The sequence below is a fragment of the Sebastes fasciatus genome, chromosome 2, assembly GCF_043250625.1.
Source record: "Sebastes fasciatus isolate fSebFas1 chromosome 2, fSebFas1.pri, whole genome shotgun sequence".
Classification (NCBI taxonomy): domain Eukaryota; kingdom Metazoa; phylum Chordata; class Actinopteri; order Perciformes; family Sebastidae; genus Sebastes; species Sebastes fasciatus.
This window is the reverse complement of record NC_133796.1, coordinates 12,308,820-12,327,480: the sequence shown is the minus strand read 5'-3', so window position 1 is coordinate 12,327,480 and position 18,661 is coordinate 12,308,820. Positions and strand designations below refer to the sequence as shown.

Below are 18,661 nucleotides of genomic sequence, written 5' to 3'. Positions count from 1 at the left end.
TGGTGGATGAAGTACCTGAAAGCCACACTTGGGTAAAAGTACAGATATCTAACCAGAAAATTAATTTAAGTAGAAGTTAAAGTCACCTATTAGAATATTCCTTGAGCAAAAGTGTCTGATATTTACTGCACTTGAGTATCAAAAGTAATTTTCAAATATTAAATGTACTTAAGTATTGAAAGTAAAAGTACAAGTAAATGCTGTTAATAAAAAAGCAAGCAATTTTGAGATTTATGTAGTTTATTCCACTTACAAATAGAGGCTATATTACACTACACACAAGGTCTTCACAACTTAAAGGATTTAAAGAAAAAAATATAGTTTTTCCTTCACTCATATAGTCGCATGTAGCATGATCTGACATGCAGCTTGCCTGGACTTGCACAAATCGAATCTTTACGGCTTTGTTTGCGCTTTCCCACCACGTCAATGATGTTACTTGCGAGTTAGGACCCCTGATTCGCCAAACCTGCTAGCTTGCAATAGTAACGAGTAAGGAAGATGCTCAGGGGAAATGTATTGGAGTGTAAAAGTATACATTTTATTTCGGAAATGTGGCGGAGTAAAAGTGAAAGTTGAGAGAAATATATAAACTCAAGTAAAGTACAGGTACTCCCAAAAAATACTTAAGTGCTGTAATAAAGTATTATTACTTTGTTACATCACACCACTGCGGGTACTATCATAAAACACAAAGGGACTGTCCTGGTACCAGGTTATGTTAAGATACACTCTGTCATCATGTCTTTGTACTTTGTCCCGTAACGTTAGTGCACTTGGCAAATAAAATTATTTTGACTGACTATCTAGCCTGGATAGCAGCCATTAGCTAAAGTTTATGAATTACTAACGGAGAAAACAGCTTTATAAGCATGGGGGACTTTCTAAATCTCTAGTGCACACACAGCCCAAATGTTGAAAACCGAGAAGTAAAACAACAACAAAAAAATCGTATTAGTTTTAGAGCTGCAAATTAGCTCATAGGTGTAGTGTTACTCGCGGGGGACCTCAAGAGAGGAAATACCCATCCCTCTCCACCATCCCAAAGAGTAAACTGAGATACACCGGAGGCAGTTTCAAAGCACCGAGCACAACTCTTGGAATCTGGAGCGGTGCCTATCCTGCAATGTGCGGTACGTGTGGTGCTGCTGCTGCAGGAAGAGGAAAACTAAACGGACCACCAGTCATCATCAGACAGCAGTTTAAACCTGGGTCCAGTGTTTTTTTTTGCAGTTCTTTACGCTGGAGTGCTCCTCACCTTCCAGCAGCATTAAACAGCCTCATTCAAAGCCCCACGTAGCAGTAAAACATGACGCCCGGAGATGGAGCCAAGATAGAGAGTGTTGATGTGAGGTAGTGAAGCGCCGAGCTGCCTCTGAGTGAGGCTTCAAAGGGGATCGGTTTTCACACATGAAATAAAGATCTCAGATAATCATATAGCATAGCAAAGCTGACGCGAGACGGTCCCTTTTATGGAGAGGAGGGGAGACGAGGCCAATTTTCATACAACACCTACAGACTGAGAGCCGTGGCAAATTAATGTCTCTGCATTTCTCTCTAGCAGAACAAGATAAATCTGTGTTTTTTTTTAACAAAGACACTATCGGGCTCATCATCACATGATGTATTGAGGTACTTTCTTGATTTTGAGAACAGATGCTCGTGTCTTCTAAAGTGTCAGAGCTTTACAACAAAAAACTAAACGAAAGCATAATAAAACTGATCTCATGAGCAGTCTGTAGTGCCAAGACAAAGTCATATCTGCTGTGTTTTACAATGCAATTTTATGGCTTTGATAAGAAACGCGATGCCTTTCCAGAGGTCACACACTGTAAATCGTTTGATGTTGAGTCCTTCACATGCACCATTAACAAAACATAAGCTATCTGGTGGATGCTTTTAATCTGAAGCACCTTTCATTTAGTACATTTGGTGCACACGGTCAAGGGACCCCTGAGAAAATCTCCTGTCAGTTGTTCCTCGCCAAAATTTTGCGATTTTGGAGCGTTATTTAGCCTCCTTTTCAACATACTAGTGTGATATGCTTGGTACCAATGGATTCCAATGGTTTTCTAGTTTCATATGTTGCCACTACCTTCACTCTAGCTTTAAAACTGAGCCCGCTACAACCTCCGAAAGATCAAATAGCGGCCGGATTTTTAAGAGGTTATTTCAAAATCAATAGTGTTTTGGAGAATCAGTACTGTATCGCACAACATATCGCGACACGCATGTGTATCAATATTTTCTTACACCCCTAGCTGAGGAGCATTTGTTAACTATGCAACAACAAAAAAATCACAATTTAGGGGCTTCATCAGATGAGAAAATTGTCACTATGTGGTTAAAACCCCCTACTTTAAAACCACATGTGGGACCCACTAAAGTTTTCTCTTCTGCGTCTCAACCACTTTGTTTGACTGGATTTTTCACCATCTCTAGAGAAAGACCAATACTTGAGTTGAGTGGACAACAAACTGGATAAATAATTGGACGAGTAAGTTCTTCATCTCTGCCGACTAAAGAGGGCTAACGTGTAATTTGGCGTCTCAGAGAGTGAACATCAAAGACAGACACCTTCTCTCCAGACTCGGCGGCCCCATGCCTGACACCCCTCAGTCACGGCACACGCTCTTCTCTCCCTGCACCCCAGGAAGGAAATTATAGCCACAGAGTTGGGATCCATCACCAGGCAGGTTGGAGGAAGCTGCTGCTGCTCTATGATTAAAGTGTGCATGGTCAGCAACACCAGGACTGGAGGGGTTTGAGGAGGCAGCACATGCCAGAGGGCTTAACCGTGTTAACTGTAGTTCACGTCACGGGTCATGCAGAGATTCTCCACACACACAAAACACATAGACCAGATACACTTTAGTGAGGTTGAAAACTGCGGAGGAGGTGCGGTTCAGTAGAGTTATTCTTTATGCACTATATATTAAATCAAATGATACTGTATGTCAGTGTAATTCACTCTCTGTCGCTGCTGGATAAGAGGTTGCAAAGACACGTGTCTGTGTAGCGTGTGGACATTCATGTGGACGTGTGAATTTTTGCACGTGTTATCTAAATTTATTAGTTTTTTTACAGGACCCACAAGTGCCCTGATTTGATGCCTTCCTTTTTGTCAAGCGATATAATGCACAGCCACCAGTCATCATCTCTCCACGTCAGATTAACATTGCAAACACTGCTGGTCACATTACCTCACCCACATCAAAGGCTGCCTCCTGAAAGGCTCGGTGGAATATTAGCAAAGATTTACAGCCTTCATCTCGACGCTTCAGAAACATGCTGATCTGAAGTAATCTCTCCCCCACCCCCCTCTCTCTCCCTTTTTGTGTTTTATGTGTGAAGTTGGCCAACACTTTAATGACCCATTTACAAAACTTTTACACCTGCAAAGATAAGCTTTTACAACTCAGCCAGCCCCTCGGGCACTAAACCCTACCTGTTACTCAAGGTAACAGCCTTTATTAGCTTTTGAAAAATATGTAACTACAGCTATTAACATTTATCACACTGTTTATCTCAGAGGAGGAGAGGGAGAAGATACAAGGTGTCAAGATCAAGAGCCTGACTGCGTGATCACCCCTGCAGCAATTTAGAGACACCAAAAAGAGCCAGGAGAGCTTTCATTTTCTACAACAAGAAAAACACTGGGCCTCAATCACAAATATTCTCTCACTTTCTTTTAAATTGGTTTGTAAAAAATTGAAAAAGACAACACTAACTGCGATGCACAAAATTTATGTGAGTGCCATCAATTAGCAATAGTTTGCAAGCCCTATAGCTGTGCACAAAACTGCAATGCTGGGGACACACATTACACGAGAATCAAGAGGATTTTGTGCCTGATTCTCCAGTCCAGACAATAGTCAGCAAAGCCACGATTTTTTGATGGTTCTAAAGATATATCTTATCAGATATTCCTGGGGTGTGAGTAGATATGGGACCGATCCGATCCAATATCAGTATGTAATAATGTTGGAGAATGTCCCTCCGGCCGTGTTATGGCTGCAAAGAAGCTAGTGAGCTACTACGCTAGCATCTTTAGTACGGAGGTCGAGTGGCTGCTCCAAGCCCAGAGCAGGAGACAAACATGATAAACAACACATTACTATCATTTGTATTTTCACTGTAACGTTTATGGCAACAACACAAATGTTTATTTAAAGTGTCTCCAGGACTTCATCCATATTTTTTCCTTTCTTTCTTTGTGAAATTTCTTCCTGCCCGTCGTCCGCCATGTTTGTTTACACTAAAGTCACGCTTGATTGTGAGTGATTTTGCAAGATTTCCGGTTTTGAGAGTCGGGACTCTTGTTGTTCATGAATGGAATCTGTTAGTGTGGGGTGTGCTGTTTTGGCCAAATCATTGCTCACCACACTGTTAGGTATAAAAACTGTTAAATTGAACATAACATGTTGTTATGTGTGGAGTCTCTCACATTTTTAACATCTGTTGAGATTTGAAAAATCAGAAAAATAATCTTAGTGTGGGGCAGCCTTAATCTTCAGACCAAACTGTTACCACATGTTAATTATTGTCATCTTCTTGCGCTCCTAGTCCGAGGTAACAGCGCTCATAAACAACCAGTCTCACACAGGCATTAAGGTGACATGTGTGCAGACAGCGCGAGCAAATCCACTTCTGTTTTCATCCTCAAGTTTCGTTGGGAGTCAGAGAGTTAACGGGGGGAATCTGAGCCAGAGGTGAATCCTTAAAACACATTCTCCACCAGCCAATGAACTCCACTTTGGGACCTCGCATTCCCAAGAGGAAGCCATGGTTTGGAAGGGAATGGAGACAGCCTGTCGGTTGGCCTTGATTTACAGGTGGTCTCCGCCTGCCAAGAGCAACAAATCACAACATTATGGCCCTCTGATTTCAGAGTGAAGCTCAGTTCCAAAGAATGAGGGAAAAAAAGAGAGAGGAGAGAGGGAGTCATATGCAAAATGACACACCTCGTCTCCAAAAGCTAGTGCGGTTTGCGCAGCAATAGGATATCTCACCCTTCGTGAAGGAAATTAGTTCGCTATGGAACCTTTAACTTCCTTGGCAAAAAAAGGACAGAGCGGTCCTGCTGAGGTGACATGAGCTTACAGTGTGTGTGTGTGTATGTCAATCATTATAACAAAAATAGGATGGATTATACATTTAAGAGTAGTTGGCAGCACGCCTGCTTCCATGCATGTTGTGTTTAACAGCGAGTGTGCTAAACCACGTCTAGAGGGTCGCAGTAATTAGTCAAAGCGCTCTTTGAGGGGAGACAGTCCTTCAGTCGTCTGGGTGGCTTCAGACGCCAGTCTCAAGTGCTGCAAAGTGTGGGAGGAACAAGGTTTTAGCCAGGAAGTCTACCTTGAGGGTAGCAAGGAAAGTGACAGCCACTTAAATCTCTAACCACAGCCAAATGAGAAGAAAACACCTCTGTGACTTGTCATGTCAGTAGCTACAAGGAAATAATAAAATAGGACACATTTTCACGCAGAGATCCTTGATGTTTCCACAATATTCAATTGTTTTAAAAAATTCAAAAGACTACATTACCTAAAAAAATGTGCTCACTTGTAAGTTACCTTAAAGAGAAGACAGACAGCAGACTGAGACAAGTCCTAAAGTTCGTACTGGTTTTTTAATAAAGGACATCAAAGTCTTCTCTTTGATGTGGTTTCCATCATCTGATCCAGCCCAGACATGTTAGATTACAAGCTGGAATGCACAAAATAGATAATGTTTTTACTCATATTACTATCTGATCTATTGAATCAGTTACGTAAGTTGTCAGGGTTGCATTGTGAGTGCAAATCTGCAGTCTGGATGCGATCCAGCCGCTACAAACACAGTGAAGAAAAAAAACCACAACTGTAGATGAAGAGATGTCATAAAAGCTGATCTATATAATCAGATCGCTACAACTCCTCCAAATGACAGTTTGTCAGTAACATCTATAACTACCAGCCCAGCTTATTGGATCAACAGCGGAGCTCCATGTGGTAGGTGGCGGTTATGAAAACCTCTGACGTGTGCATGCTGACCAGATGCAACTGACCTCAACACCATGGAGGCCATTCTTCCTCTCTGCCTATGCACACACATATTCATCCATATACACTCACACACGCACAGCATGCTTGGAGCAGACATCCTGCCGGCCACAAGCCACTACCTCTAAACATCCCTCACATCTGACCTTTTAACTGTGTGGACCCAAAATCTCTGTAATTACAGAGAGTGTTTCAACGTTGCAAGTAAACATAGCAGCAGAAATAGACACTTCAACTACTATATACAAGTGTGCTGGTGCCAGGGGCAGGTTTCTATTCATAGCTGACTGGAATTAGTGGCTTGTGTCACCAGTGAACACCATAATGAATTTGCAACGGAGTGGGTTACTCAGTCGCAAACTGCGACCAAATTCTGCTACTGATGCTCATACACACATTAACACAGAGAAACATAAAGAATACACACAAACGAGGAAACAATACTATTAGTTTCACAGCTCCATTGTAAGTGTGATGAATATCATCAGCATACAGGAAGCATCACTGTTATGGAACACCATTTATGACAAAGGACATGTTAAATCCACAAAAGTAAAGGAAAGTAAAGAATCAAATTTTAACATCACGTGACTTGAGTGAGCCTCTGACTAAGATAAAAGCGTATGAAAAGTAAAGTAAGACTATATGATGGAGATAGATTTTGTGCTATAAGACAGGAACACTTTAAATACAAGCCTATGTCGAAGCATTCCCAGGCGGCAACCTCCGGGTCTGAAACGTGAAGCCAATGCTGAAGTGCCTTAAACTTGCATTCAGAAGTCTGATTGTATAGAAGTCTATGAGAAAATGACCCTACTTCTCACATGATTTATTACCTCAGTAAACATTGTAAACATGAGTTTATGGTCTCAATCGCTTGTTTCAAGTCTTCTTCAATATAGCATGATGTTTATTTAGTAGATTATGGTCCCATTTAGAGTCAAATAGACCATAAAGCAGGGGATGCTTTAGGGCGTGGCTACCTTGTGATTGACAGGTCGCTACCACGGGGTTGTCCGTTCTGGGAGTTGTCTGCATTTTTGTCAACTTTAACCTTTTCACAGTGTGTTTTCAGTTCATGAGAGTTAATTGTAACATTTTTGGTCACCTAAAAAAGTATTTTTCAGTGTTCGATAGTACTTAACTCCACACTCTCGTGTCAGTTCTGGTTGCAAAAAAACAAGATGGCGACAGACGAAATGCCGAACTCGAGGCTTCAAAACCGTAATCCACAAACCAATGGGAGATGTAACGGTGACTACATCCACTGCTTATATACAGTTTATGAGCAGTCCCCTAAGGACTTACAAAACCTTTGTCCAAGGATGCTGTTTTTTCAGACCTGAGCAAGAAACTGGGTGGGGGAGTGGTGGCTTTGACGGACGAGGCAAATGGCTGTTTGGGGATCACAGGGTTGTCCTGCTTCATTGAGAGTCGACAGGGTGAGGTGCTCTTTAGGTTGCGGCACCTGTGGAGCATAAACACACCGGGGGAGGACAGCTTTCCTTTCAGCAGGGCCGCTCCTCTGTTTAGCTTTCCTTCCACCAAAAACATCCCTTAACAGACAATCCAGACCTCCTCCAGCCCTGGCGCCACAGGAAGAGCTGAAGTGCCCTGGAACCTCTGTCTGTGGGAGGCACAATGCCTCTCCCAACTCTGTTTACCTTAATCCACTTCCTCCATTCGCTCTACCTCAGGTGGCCGTAGAGCCCTGGTCACCAAAGCTCTCACACACAAGGAGGATAAATACAACAGCGGGGCTCATGGAAGCTGCGTAGTCCATCACTGGTGTTTCCCTACGACCAGTTCGTAAGAAAAACAAGTGGAAGGGAATCACGCTGGGACTCGGCGTCTGTTAGCAGTGATAAATGGATTCACATATTAGGGTAAACAAATGGGTAATGTGCCTGTGTGCTTCACGGCACATGAGTGTGTGCAATGCGAGATCCCGTGCATGTGCGCATTCTCATGAGAGCTTGATAGCGGTTTTATGCAGATGTTGATCACGTCCTATTTGAGAGCCACTTTGAGTGCTCAGTCAAATTATTCAGCACTTACTGCATGGGCCAGAGCGCAACCCGCAGGGGAACCTGATAAACAAACAACAGAGAATTATTCAGGATTTAAACACTTAAACACCCACTTCAGCAGAGCCTTTTAAGTGGGTGATTAAAATGGGCAGAGGAGCTCAGCGCCACCACAGGCGCCCCAGTCACCTAGAGTTTCTCCCAGTCCCACACACACAGCCCTGTCAATCCCTAACCTATTACAGACTACATTCAGAACTAAATCTAACCTTTTTGGAGGTGCCAGGGGGCAACCTCCGGGTCTGAAAAGTGAAGCCAATGTGGAAGTGACTTAAATTTGCATTCTTTCTAATAGCCAGCAGGGGGCGACTCCTCTGGTCGCAAAAAGGAGTCTGATTGTATAGAAGTCTATGAGAAAATGACCCTACTTCTCACTTGATTTATTACCTCAGTAAACGTTGTAAATATGAGTTTATGGTCTCAATTGTGGTTGCCTAAAAATTACATTTTTACATCTACCAATGCGTAGTTTCAGTGTGACGAAAGCCCTTCTCTTCAGCATGATAACTAACGTGATATTTAAAGTTGTGATAGATATTTTGGTTTGGGAATGCGGCTAAAATCACATATAAGTCATATACAACAGAGGAAAATCTATTCTTTAAGTCCTGAATTGTTATATATGTGTGATGATAAAATCTACCTGAACATCAAAATCAACGTTAATCAATCAGAGGAATTATATAACATACTGGCAGCATGAAACTAGCCATTATCTGTCAACTAAAATATTCAACAATTAATTACTCTCCTTTCTAACTCAATATGACAAGTCAAACGTGGAAAGGAACACTTTCCCAAAGCTCTTCAAAAGGCATTAGCATGTCTAAGGCATACGCACACACATCAAAGGTTGAAGATATGTAAGCATTACGGCAAAGATGATGATGTCAGTTAAATGCACTCTAGATTTAGATGGACTAGTGCAGTGCCCGTTCGGAGCAGGCCGATTGCTCGATCCCCGGAAGTGCTGCTTGCAGCGTTCTCAAGAAGTGTTCGGATGTATCATTAGTATATCAAGCAGCAAAATTGAACTGTAGTCAATGAGCTGCAGCCTGTAAAGGCCCACTGCGGACTACATGCTTGACTCAGTCTGCAGAGCCCTGAAGCTGTTTATTCAAAGTTTATTGAGACCGAAAGTGTTGCATGTCAAAATTGCACCAATGTCGACACTGCACGTTCTTGGGTCCCTAGCAATATCCTCGCCAAGTGTGAAATATATCGGATGAACGGTTCTCGAGATATGCAAAGGACATATACAGACAGACAGACAGACTGACAGACAGACCGACAGACAGACCGACAGACAGACCGACAGACAGACAGACAGACGGACGGACAGCTTTATAGTTGAGATTATCAGAGTATTTATATATACACACACTAGGCACAAGTTTATCAAGTGCAAGCCATTTCAATCTGCATCCACTTTCAAAACAAAGGAAATCTAAATAGCCAAACATCCTAAAAATTGCTAAATAAATGCCACCTTCAAGTGCGGAACAAACCCCTTCAGCCTAAATGTATCTGTGAAGGGGTGGTGAGAGACACTTTGATCAACAGCTCTCCGTATACGGAGCATATATTTGGGGAAACAAAGCACAATCTCAGCTGCTAATCCCCGGAGATTTAGAGCACATTCCCCCAGAATCCTTTGATCTCTGGAGTGCATCCGGACAGCTGACTCCAGACTGCACACTCACATGAACATGCGTGAACAGATTTGCACATACATGAGCGTCATTTCATTCGTATGCCAAATACATGGTTTTAATCCTAATGACACCTACAAGTGACATTTGATCATTGATTTTGCAAACTTTAAACATGTTTTGGTACTTGTTTTAGTGACATCTGAAACTAGACTGAACACATTTGATACTAGGGGTGTAAGAAAATATCAAATATTGAGTATCGCGATATGTTTTGTGATACTGTATGGATTCTCAAAACCACTGTATAGATTTTTAATTAATAGTTTACATGCAAAGATTAACTCAGTCAATACTTTATTTCATTTGCAAAGACATGCGCCCTCTCCAAGTAGTGTTATGATGTTGGATGTTACAGGGACTGTGATAAATGCAAATGCAGATCCCACTGTTCTGATTACATAAAAACATTTTTTTTTTTACTCAGATTTTATGCATATGGTGATGTGTTCTTTATACGACAGTTTTCCTAAAATTAGATTAAATAAATTGCAATATATCGCCTTACTTAAAGTATCGCAATATATTGTGATATATTGAATCGTAACACTTGCATTGCGGTTTGCATCGTATCGCCAGATTATTGCCAATACGCAGCCCTATTTGATAAGGCATTTCTTAATAAAATCAGAAAATGGTATGTGATGTATAATGGCAATCGTGAAATACAGAGGAGAGATGGAGAGGAGATGCTTTAGCACAAATAAAAAGGAGAAAAGTGGATAAACCAGATCAAATGTCTACATGCCACTAGGGCTTTTCCTTACTCTAAACCGCTGTCATTCTTTCACAGGAAACCTTTCCGCAAGGCACCATTCACTGAAACCCAGAGTTATCCGCTCTGCTTTGTCACACAGGAGAATCTCCTCCAGCTTTGAGTAATCTATGTGACACACGATGCCGGATGTGACATTAAAGCCACCTGCACGTCCTGGAACCTCCCAGTCCCCAAGCTACGTTGACGTCAGCCTCAAGACTTCCACGCTATCTTCACATGGGAAAATCAAAAAAAAAACACAGAGCCCCTCTATGGCCAGGTGCTACCCCTCCTCCCCATAGGCTACGGCTTTTCTTCTCTTTAGAGTGTGGCTCCAAACTTTTTCTCCCAGCCTCTTCAAAGAGCAACAACAGGCCCTCGGTCCCTTGGGAGCACAGAGGGGGTAGAGCCCGGTGGGAGAGGGGCATACGTCACGCAGCACGCACAAGAGGCCAGCCGGTGGGAAAAGAAAAACGCACAGGGAGAGGACAGAAAAGAAGGAGAGAAAGAGGAAGAGGAGTCTGCATTTGAAAGGTGCTTTCAGCTTCGAGACAAGGGCCCTCGCTTTGTGGAAACGACAAGGAGAGAAAAAGCACAACAGCAAAAAGCGAAAGACGAAGGGGGCGCAAAAACCTGCCATGTCTTTTATCAGACTTGGAGGCTGAGGGAATGCGTTTAAAAGCTTTAGGCCTACTTCCAAAAAAAAATAAAAACCTTTCTACTTTAAAAAAAAAATAAAATCAAAGGGCTGGCAACCAACTGCGAGACAAGGGGGTTGGGGGCAGAAGTTTCACTGTGATTCACGTTTGAGTTGCATTCTGTCGTCAGACGTACCTTTGTCTTCCATACAAGTTGATGGAAACACAGTTTGAAATATATATATATATAAGCTTTGTAAGAGCAGCAGCTTGGGAAGACTGGAGGTGGCTTTTACTACACAGAGGGTAGGGCTTCACAGCAGAGGAGGAGCCATCAGTGTCACTACAAACACCTCCCTGCGTGGCCCACTTCAAATGCAGTCTCATTTCATCAGCCACAACCGACACAGGGCCACAGGGTAAACGCAAGAAACAGATGGAGGCTAGGAGGGGAGAGAGGAGGAGAGGGGGAGAACCAGAGGAGGGGGAGGGGATATTAAGAATGGAAAAGGGGGTAACCTTGGGAGGAATAACCATTAAAAAATGTTTTTTTTAGTTACACTTGACATGCTACTTACATAATTGGATCTTTCATCTGATGCCAAGAGAAGCAACCTAATAAACTAACCAATCGAAATTTGAACTTCCAAGTCATAAGTTGTGAGGACCCTCCGCCCTATCGATGTCTATGTCAGCGACATAATTCTACAGGGTGCACATAACATATCAGATGTGCGGGTAGGTGTAGACACCATGCTGTACACAGGGGGAGAAAGTGTGCCGAGGCTCTCGTGACCTGGATCTCATGTGTTGAGACCAGATCCACCTGCCCACACCACTCACTCACTCACTGTCTGCCAAGCAGCTCAAACAAAACTCCATCTGACATCTGATTGCAGAACTCATGAATGGGTGTAGAAGTCTGCATGGAAACATCATTAAGAGCTCAAGTGCATCTTTATGCCACCATTTAAAACCATTAATGAAGACAAACTGCTAATGTGAGCACTAGCAGCTCTTCAAAACAATGACTGGTATGAAGCCGGCATTGTTCCTACAGGGAATACGGTTTGGAAAAGACCGGATCAAAAGAATTCCAGGCGTGGACTCCCTACTGTTGACACCCGACCCACATTCTCCTGGACCCTGGTTCAGCTGGGAGGGGGGCTCAAAGAACAGCGGCTATAAATAACTGTCTCACCAGGTATTCTATACAATATAGACAGCTTTTAAAGCTAAGAGAGTTGACTCACATTCTCTCACCTAAGAGGTTAGCTTCTGTTTTAATCTGAAAGCACCGTGGGGTCGAGTTAATGCACGTAATACGGTGAACATTTTCTTTACAGACGGCTTCATTACAATAAGAATAATAATTTATAATCTTTAGAGTATATTTTTGAAGTAAAATGACTTTCACGTGTGGAATTTAATCCATAAATGCTCTGGAAACGTTAGGACCTCATAACGTTTATGTAGCGTACCGCTTCTTTAACAGCTCTAATATGAAAAAGCAGCAAAATTAACAAATAAAACACCATTAATGCCCTAAAACATAAATGTTTTACTCATAATATTTCACATAGTGCTTACACTTATGCCAAATGTAAGAACTACCAGTTTAAAGTTAAATGTTTTTTTAAGCTTTAGGAAAGATACTGACAGCTACGGCTATGTTTTGCAGGCCAACGGTATTAAAGCACACATCTCGTAAACTTTGTCGCATCTAATTGATGATCAGATTGCTGAGAACATTTACATTTAAGGTTTAGTGAAACTGAAACTGGGTGCAGAAGTCCAGATGATCAGCACACTGGCAAGATAACCATCCAATTAAAGATTAAGCAGACTGCAAGAACGGGTAACATTTTTTAGGGCTGACCTCGACCAAAGAAATTCTTAGTTGACTCAACACTCATACGATTTTGTCGACAAATCGATGATTTTGATGTAGTTGATTAAATCGACAGATCTGTAAAACTGAGTTTCTCCACTAAGAATCACACAAAAGCACCACTTTAAATCTTGTGTTTACCAGAGCTGGGTTCATAAGTATCTTAGAAAAAAGTCATTCAGCATGAAAAAAGCATTAAAAAAATCACTTATCATCTAAAGAAATCTTAGTCGACTAAGATCAAAACGACTGATTAATCATCTAATGAACTAAGAGGGGGCAGCCCTAATTTTGTCATGTCCTTATTTTAAAATTCATCACTACCCTGCACTAAAAAAATGGCTAATATATCCAGAGTTCCCATGCCGTGCTATGTGAGAATAGACTCAACATTGAATTGTCCCATTTAGAAATCAAAGTCTGAAGGCAAAAGTGGAAATTTGATTGTTGCAAAAGTGGAAATTTGACGCTCTGTGCGTTGCTTATTCAAACCATGACTTCATAAATGTGTAGAAATGTGTTCTATAACACTTAAAACACAACAAGAAGCAGACAAATGGTTTAAACTTGAACATTAACTATTAAAGATTTTGGATTCACTTTAATAATCACAAAACAAAAGGGAAAAGCACCCAAATACATATTGATGGCAGAAACACCTTTCTTCTTTTATTCATTTTCCCTCTGAGCTATAAAAGCCATTAGGCACCCAGACTTGAATTATTTATAGAAACTGAGCTCCACTAACTCCAATTTTTTTTTTTTTTTAAAACATCCAACCCTTTCAGCGGGGGCTCCTGATCCATCGCGGGCCAAAACTTCATACACCACTGTTGGTGGGAAAAGCAGCACACGGATACTTCCAGGAACAAAATAATGAATGTTTGTTTTCGTGGTAATAATGTATGGTAATTGCATGGTAATAATGTGGGTTTTAAATGCTTAAATTGCCCAAAGCGTATGAAGCCCACTCAGCACATAAGCAACCATGTAAATGGCATGGTTTTACTGCTGCAGCGGCATCCACACATGCTCTAGAAAATAAGTTTCAGGTGTTTCTCATAGAGCTAATCTCCAAAGAATGGCTCAGAGACACACAAACTGAAGTCAGTGAGATCCTGTTACTGTATGAAGATGTTTATAGCAGCTTTGGGCACATGTTGGGATTAGCAACTTTGACACCATGTGGGTGCAACATGTAAAGCCAGTTCCACCCTTCCAACACATGTACCACACTCAACCGCTCGCACGTCACACTTAATAGACATTCATAAAGTGACCGCTACCTCTCTCATCACCAACCCACCATGGCTGCCCTTCAGGCAAAGCAAAGCTATCAAAAACGCCTCGCTGCAGAAGACAAAACATCAACAATGGAGGTCTTTGGACCTGACTTGGGCGGGAATCAGTAGATATTTCTGTTGCCTAAAACTTCCCCAAGTTTGATGCTTGCCTTCTCCTCACCAGCATGCAAATAAATCCTCATACCAGCGGCTCTTTTTTTTTTTCAAGAATCCATGTGCAGCTGTGTCGTGCTTGCATGATAATCACTTTAAGTGCATGGTATAACATGACCTTTACACGAGAACGGCTGCATGAACAAAAGTCATAAAAAACAAATGAGAGGGAAAGAGAAGGGAAAGATTGACTGTTTACTTCAACAAGCAGCTACATGCTAATGATGAGTAGGGGTGGGAAAAAGAAATCAATTCACCTATGTATCGCAATTTTTTTTACGATATTGAAATAGATTTTTTTTAATGCCAGAATCGATATATTTGCTTCATTTGCGTCTATGCAGAGGTAGAAGGAAGTTAGCGCTTTTATCGTTGCAGTCTGAGTAATCGTCCGTATCCGTCAACCAAAACAAACCGCAGCGAGCCGCAACAAGCCGCAACGAGGAATTACAAAACGGCAGAGGGTCCGCGTATATACAACTCCCATTTTAAATCCAGCGTGGTAAACACTACACATACAGTAAAGCATGGGAACACTTTGTGTTTCACACATTACCAGGAAAAGCAAAGCTAGACATCACGGCTAAAGCTGCATGTTAACTCTGTCATGGACAGGAAATATTATCGTTTAACATGTGGTCCAAGCCAGCTGTCACTTTCATTTCCGTGGTCAAGTCAGCCGACGCTACAACTGTGGAGCACCCATATACTGACATTTATGTTAAATGCATTCAAACGGCCCCGATGGAGCTGACCATGTACGTATAAAGAGAATGGAGCTAACAGTAAGAGCTAGCGACAGACTTGGCGAAGTTAGCGGAAGTATAGTGACTGATATATTTGACTTCAAAACATCTCTGACTACATAGATGCCGAAAATCAAACATTCTAACTGTATTCATTTTGATATTTTCCAAAATAAAAGTCCCTAAAAGTGTATGATTCAACTTTTTCCCATGGTTTAGTGTTAAAAAAGTTAACAGAAATCGCAATAAATCTAATCGCAATACTTAAAAATCATAATACATTTTGAATCGGCACCCAAGTATCGTGATAGTATCGAATCGGGAGATAGGTGAATCTTCCCAGCCTTAGTGATGACAGGACTGGTGCGCAACTAAAGGAACTGTCACGTATTTTAAAAAGGAAAATCATGCCGCAAAACATCACAACACAATACTACAATAGGTGCTCTAAAATGTAAGAGAGATCCTGGATTCTGGGCTGCATGTAGATGCATTTCTGCTCAAAGTGTCTCTGGATCGTGGGTGGAGGAACTGATTTCCCTTTTTTTTTGCTTGATGGGCTCCAATTCCTCAAACATGCTGCCTTTTGAGGAAGGCCTCGCTAACCAAAGAGGCTTAAGGCTCCTCTGAAGCAATTCCAAAGGATTTCCCCACTTGACAACAACAGCGCAGTGTTTACGGCAATGCCAAAATACAAAACAAGCATGACCTCCAACATTTTTTCTCCCCAGCCTTTACAATCCACACTTGTCACCAGACTGTCACACTGCAATGCTTTCAACTCGGAGCTTGATCTATTGTTCCCTAGAAGACAAAAAAAACTCCCTCTCAGATCTGTAAGTGCATACATAGGATGGCACCAACATTTGTTCCCCACATGAGTGGAGGGAGAGGTCTACCACCAAAGGAGTGGTAACATTCATTTTGCCACACACAGTGAAACAGAAAAAGGTGTTTTGTTGCTCAGAGGGTAGAGCAGGTTGTCCACCAATCGGAAGGTCGGTGGTTCAATCCCCGGCGGCTGCTGTTGATGTGTCCTTGAGCAAGACACTTAACCCCAAATTGCTCCCATAGCCAACGGTGTGTGAATGAGTATTTAGATTAGATCCTGGTGGGCAAAGTTGGCACCTTAGCAGCCTCTGCCATCAGTGTGTGTGAATGTACACATGTGTGACTACGTTCGGTTTTCAAAATAAGGTGTTAACAAAGGGAACTGTATATACAAAATGCATTTATGGAAATAAGATTGATTGGATTATATTCACCAGAAGTATAAAACATTACATGTCCTTTAAAATTAAAAAGAAAATACCACTAGTAAAGTATTTAGATTAGATCCTGGTGGGCAAAGTTGACACCTTAGCAGCCTCTGCCATCAGTGTGTGTGAATGGGTGAATGCTGACATGTAGTGTAAAGAGCTTTGAGTGGTCAGAAGACTAGAAAAGCGCTATATAAATGCAAGTCCATTTGTTCAGCTTGTGTGTTTTGCAGTTATGTGTGCATTTTCAACTTTAAGTGCATCACTGATTGACAGAATGGCTGAAATCTGAAATCAGCAACTCACTCTGTGCAGCCAACATGGATGGATATCCATAAAAGTTTGTCCACCAGCAAAGCTTTGAGAAAGTTTGTCAACACTTTTGAGTGCATTAGAAGAGTAAACTGGAGACTAAATGTATAGCTTCATGCAAAACTACTGATAGAAGAGCACGGTTGCAAAAACACCGCAAAAACCTCGTCCTAATTATGCACAAATGCGCACAGGCACCGCTTCTATTGCGCATACATGAATGCGTAAACCTCGTGGACACAGAAGACTCGTACTCACCCGTGTAGTCAGACCGCAGTTATTCTTGTGGTGACAGTCCTGTTGCTCGAGGCGAGAGCTCGTGCAGTAGTATTTCTGCTTCACGAGCCAGTCGTCGATTCCCTTCCTCGCCAAACAGGCATTGACTACAAAACTGTCGCCTGGAAACAAAGAAGCGCGTTATTATTACGCAGCTACAAACTACACATTTAGTCGCGCTGCACTCATGTTTTCCATGAGACATCTTCACAGAGTCGCTGCTCTCTCTCTATGATGAGCCGAACATTTTGCTGTGCTGTTCACAAAACTGACCCAAATATGAGACTTTTTTATTATTATTATACTATAATAAAAAAATAAGAGCTGCTTACCTTCTGGACTCTCCCTCGGTTTACAAATAGCAGCTTGTGAGAGAAAGAAAAAGTCAGAAGAAGACAATGAATTACTGGAAAGTATCCACAAGACATGTGATTTCTCCAAAGGAATAAAGAAGCCTTACCATGTTTCGAGTGCAGTTTACCCATTTCTATGCATCGAGTTGGAGTTAAAAACCATCAGAAGAATATAATAATCCAGAGAGGAAAAAGAAGAAGAAACCGGCTGCGATATCCAGACAGAGAGAGGAGCGTCCGTGGAGACGGAGAGCAGACTGCGCTGCGCTCAGTACGGGACCGGATGACTGGATGACTGGGGAGCTGAGAGAGCCTTTGATCCGGAGCACACTGCACTGACAACACACACACACACACACACACAGACACACACACACACACACACACACACACACACACACACACACACACAGGACAATTCACCACTTCCTGTCAACGCTTTCACAATAAAACTGGCTTCACAATAATGATTAGCAAAACAAAAATACAGATGAGGTATGGAGGACCACAAGAGTCACATAAATAGTAATAGAGCATTTAATTGATTAATAAATAATTGTACAATAAAAAATAGGTATTAATAAAAGTGTTCATCATTGAAACTATATTCACACAGTGTACCATATTAAAACATTTTTAGTGGACTATATCATAGAAATATACTCAGTCAGAGGAGATTTCGTAATTTATATAATGTAGCGTAGCCACTTGATACTGCTGTCAATTACAGCCACCTCAAACTTAAATGCATGCTAATGTATTTTTTGGTAGGTATATCAATAAATGGACAAAATTACAAAGTATTTCATTATTTGATATTTTAATGACTGATTTTATGGTGTTTTTGAAAATCCCTTTTTTAATTTGAACTATTTATTGATGGATTTCATTTTAAATTTCTTTTCATTCTTCTTTTTATTGCACGTTAAAATGTATGCATAGAATGAAATACTTTGTCATTTTTTTCCATTTATTCATAGATTAATAAATTAATTTGTAAACACATTTATTAATGCATATTTTTATTGTGCAATTAGTTATTAATCAATTAAATGCTCTATTATTATTCATGTGACTCTTGTTGTCCTCCATAGGGTAGGAAGTAACAAAAAATAATTTATAAGAATGG

General features: G+C 41.4%; 1 protein-coding gene across 1 annotated transcript in view; it reads right to left on the bottom strand.

Annotated features, from left to right (window-relative positions):
• nkd1 (NKD inhibitor of WNT signaling pathway 1) overlaps positions 1 to 17,928 on the bottom strand; it is a 36,828-nt gene extending 18,900 nt beyond the window's left edge. Inside the window, exons 1-3 of the mRNA XM_074610020.1 lie at positions 17,640 to 17,928; positions 17,512 to 17,544; positions 17,162 to 17,301 (exon numbers count right to left, since the gene is read on the bottom strand). Coding sequence (XP_074466121.1) covers positions 17,162 to 17,301; positions 17,512 to 17,544; positions 17,640 to 17,664 — 198 coding nt within the window. The 5' untranslated portion in view covers positions 17,665 to 17,928. The remainder of the gene's footprint in view (positions 1 to 17,161; positions 17,302 to 17,511; positions 17,545 to 17,639) is intronic.
• Positions 17,929 to 18,661: the final 733 nt, after the last annotated feature.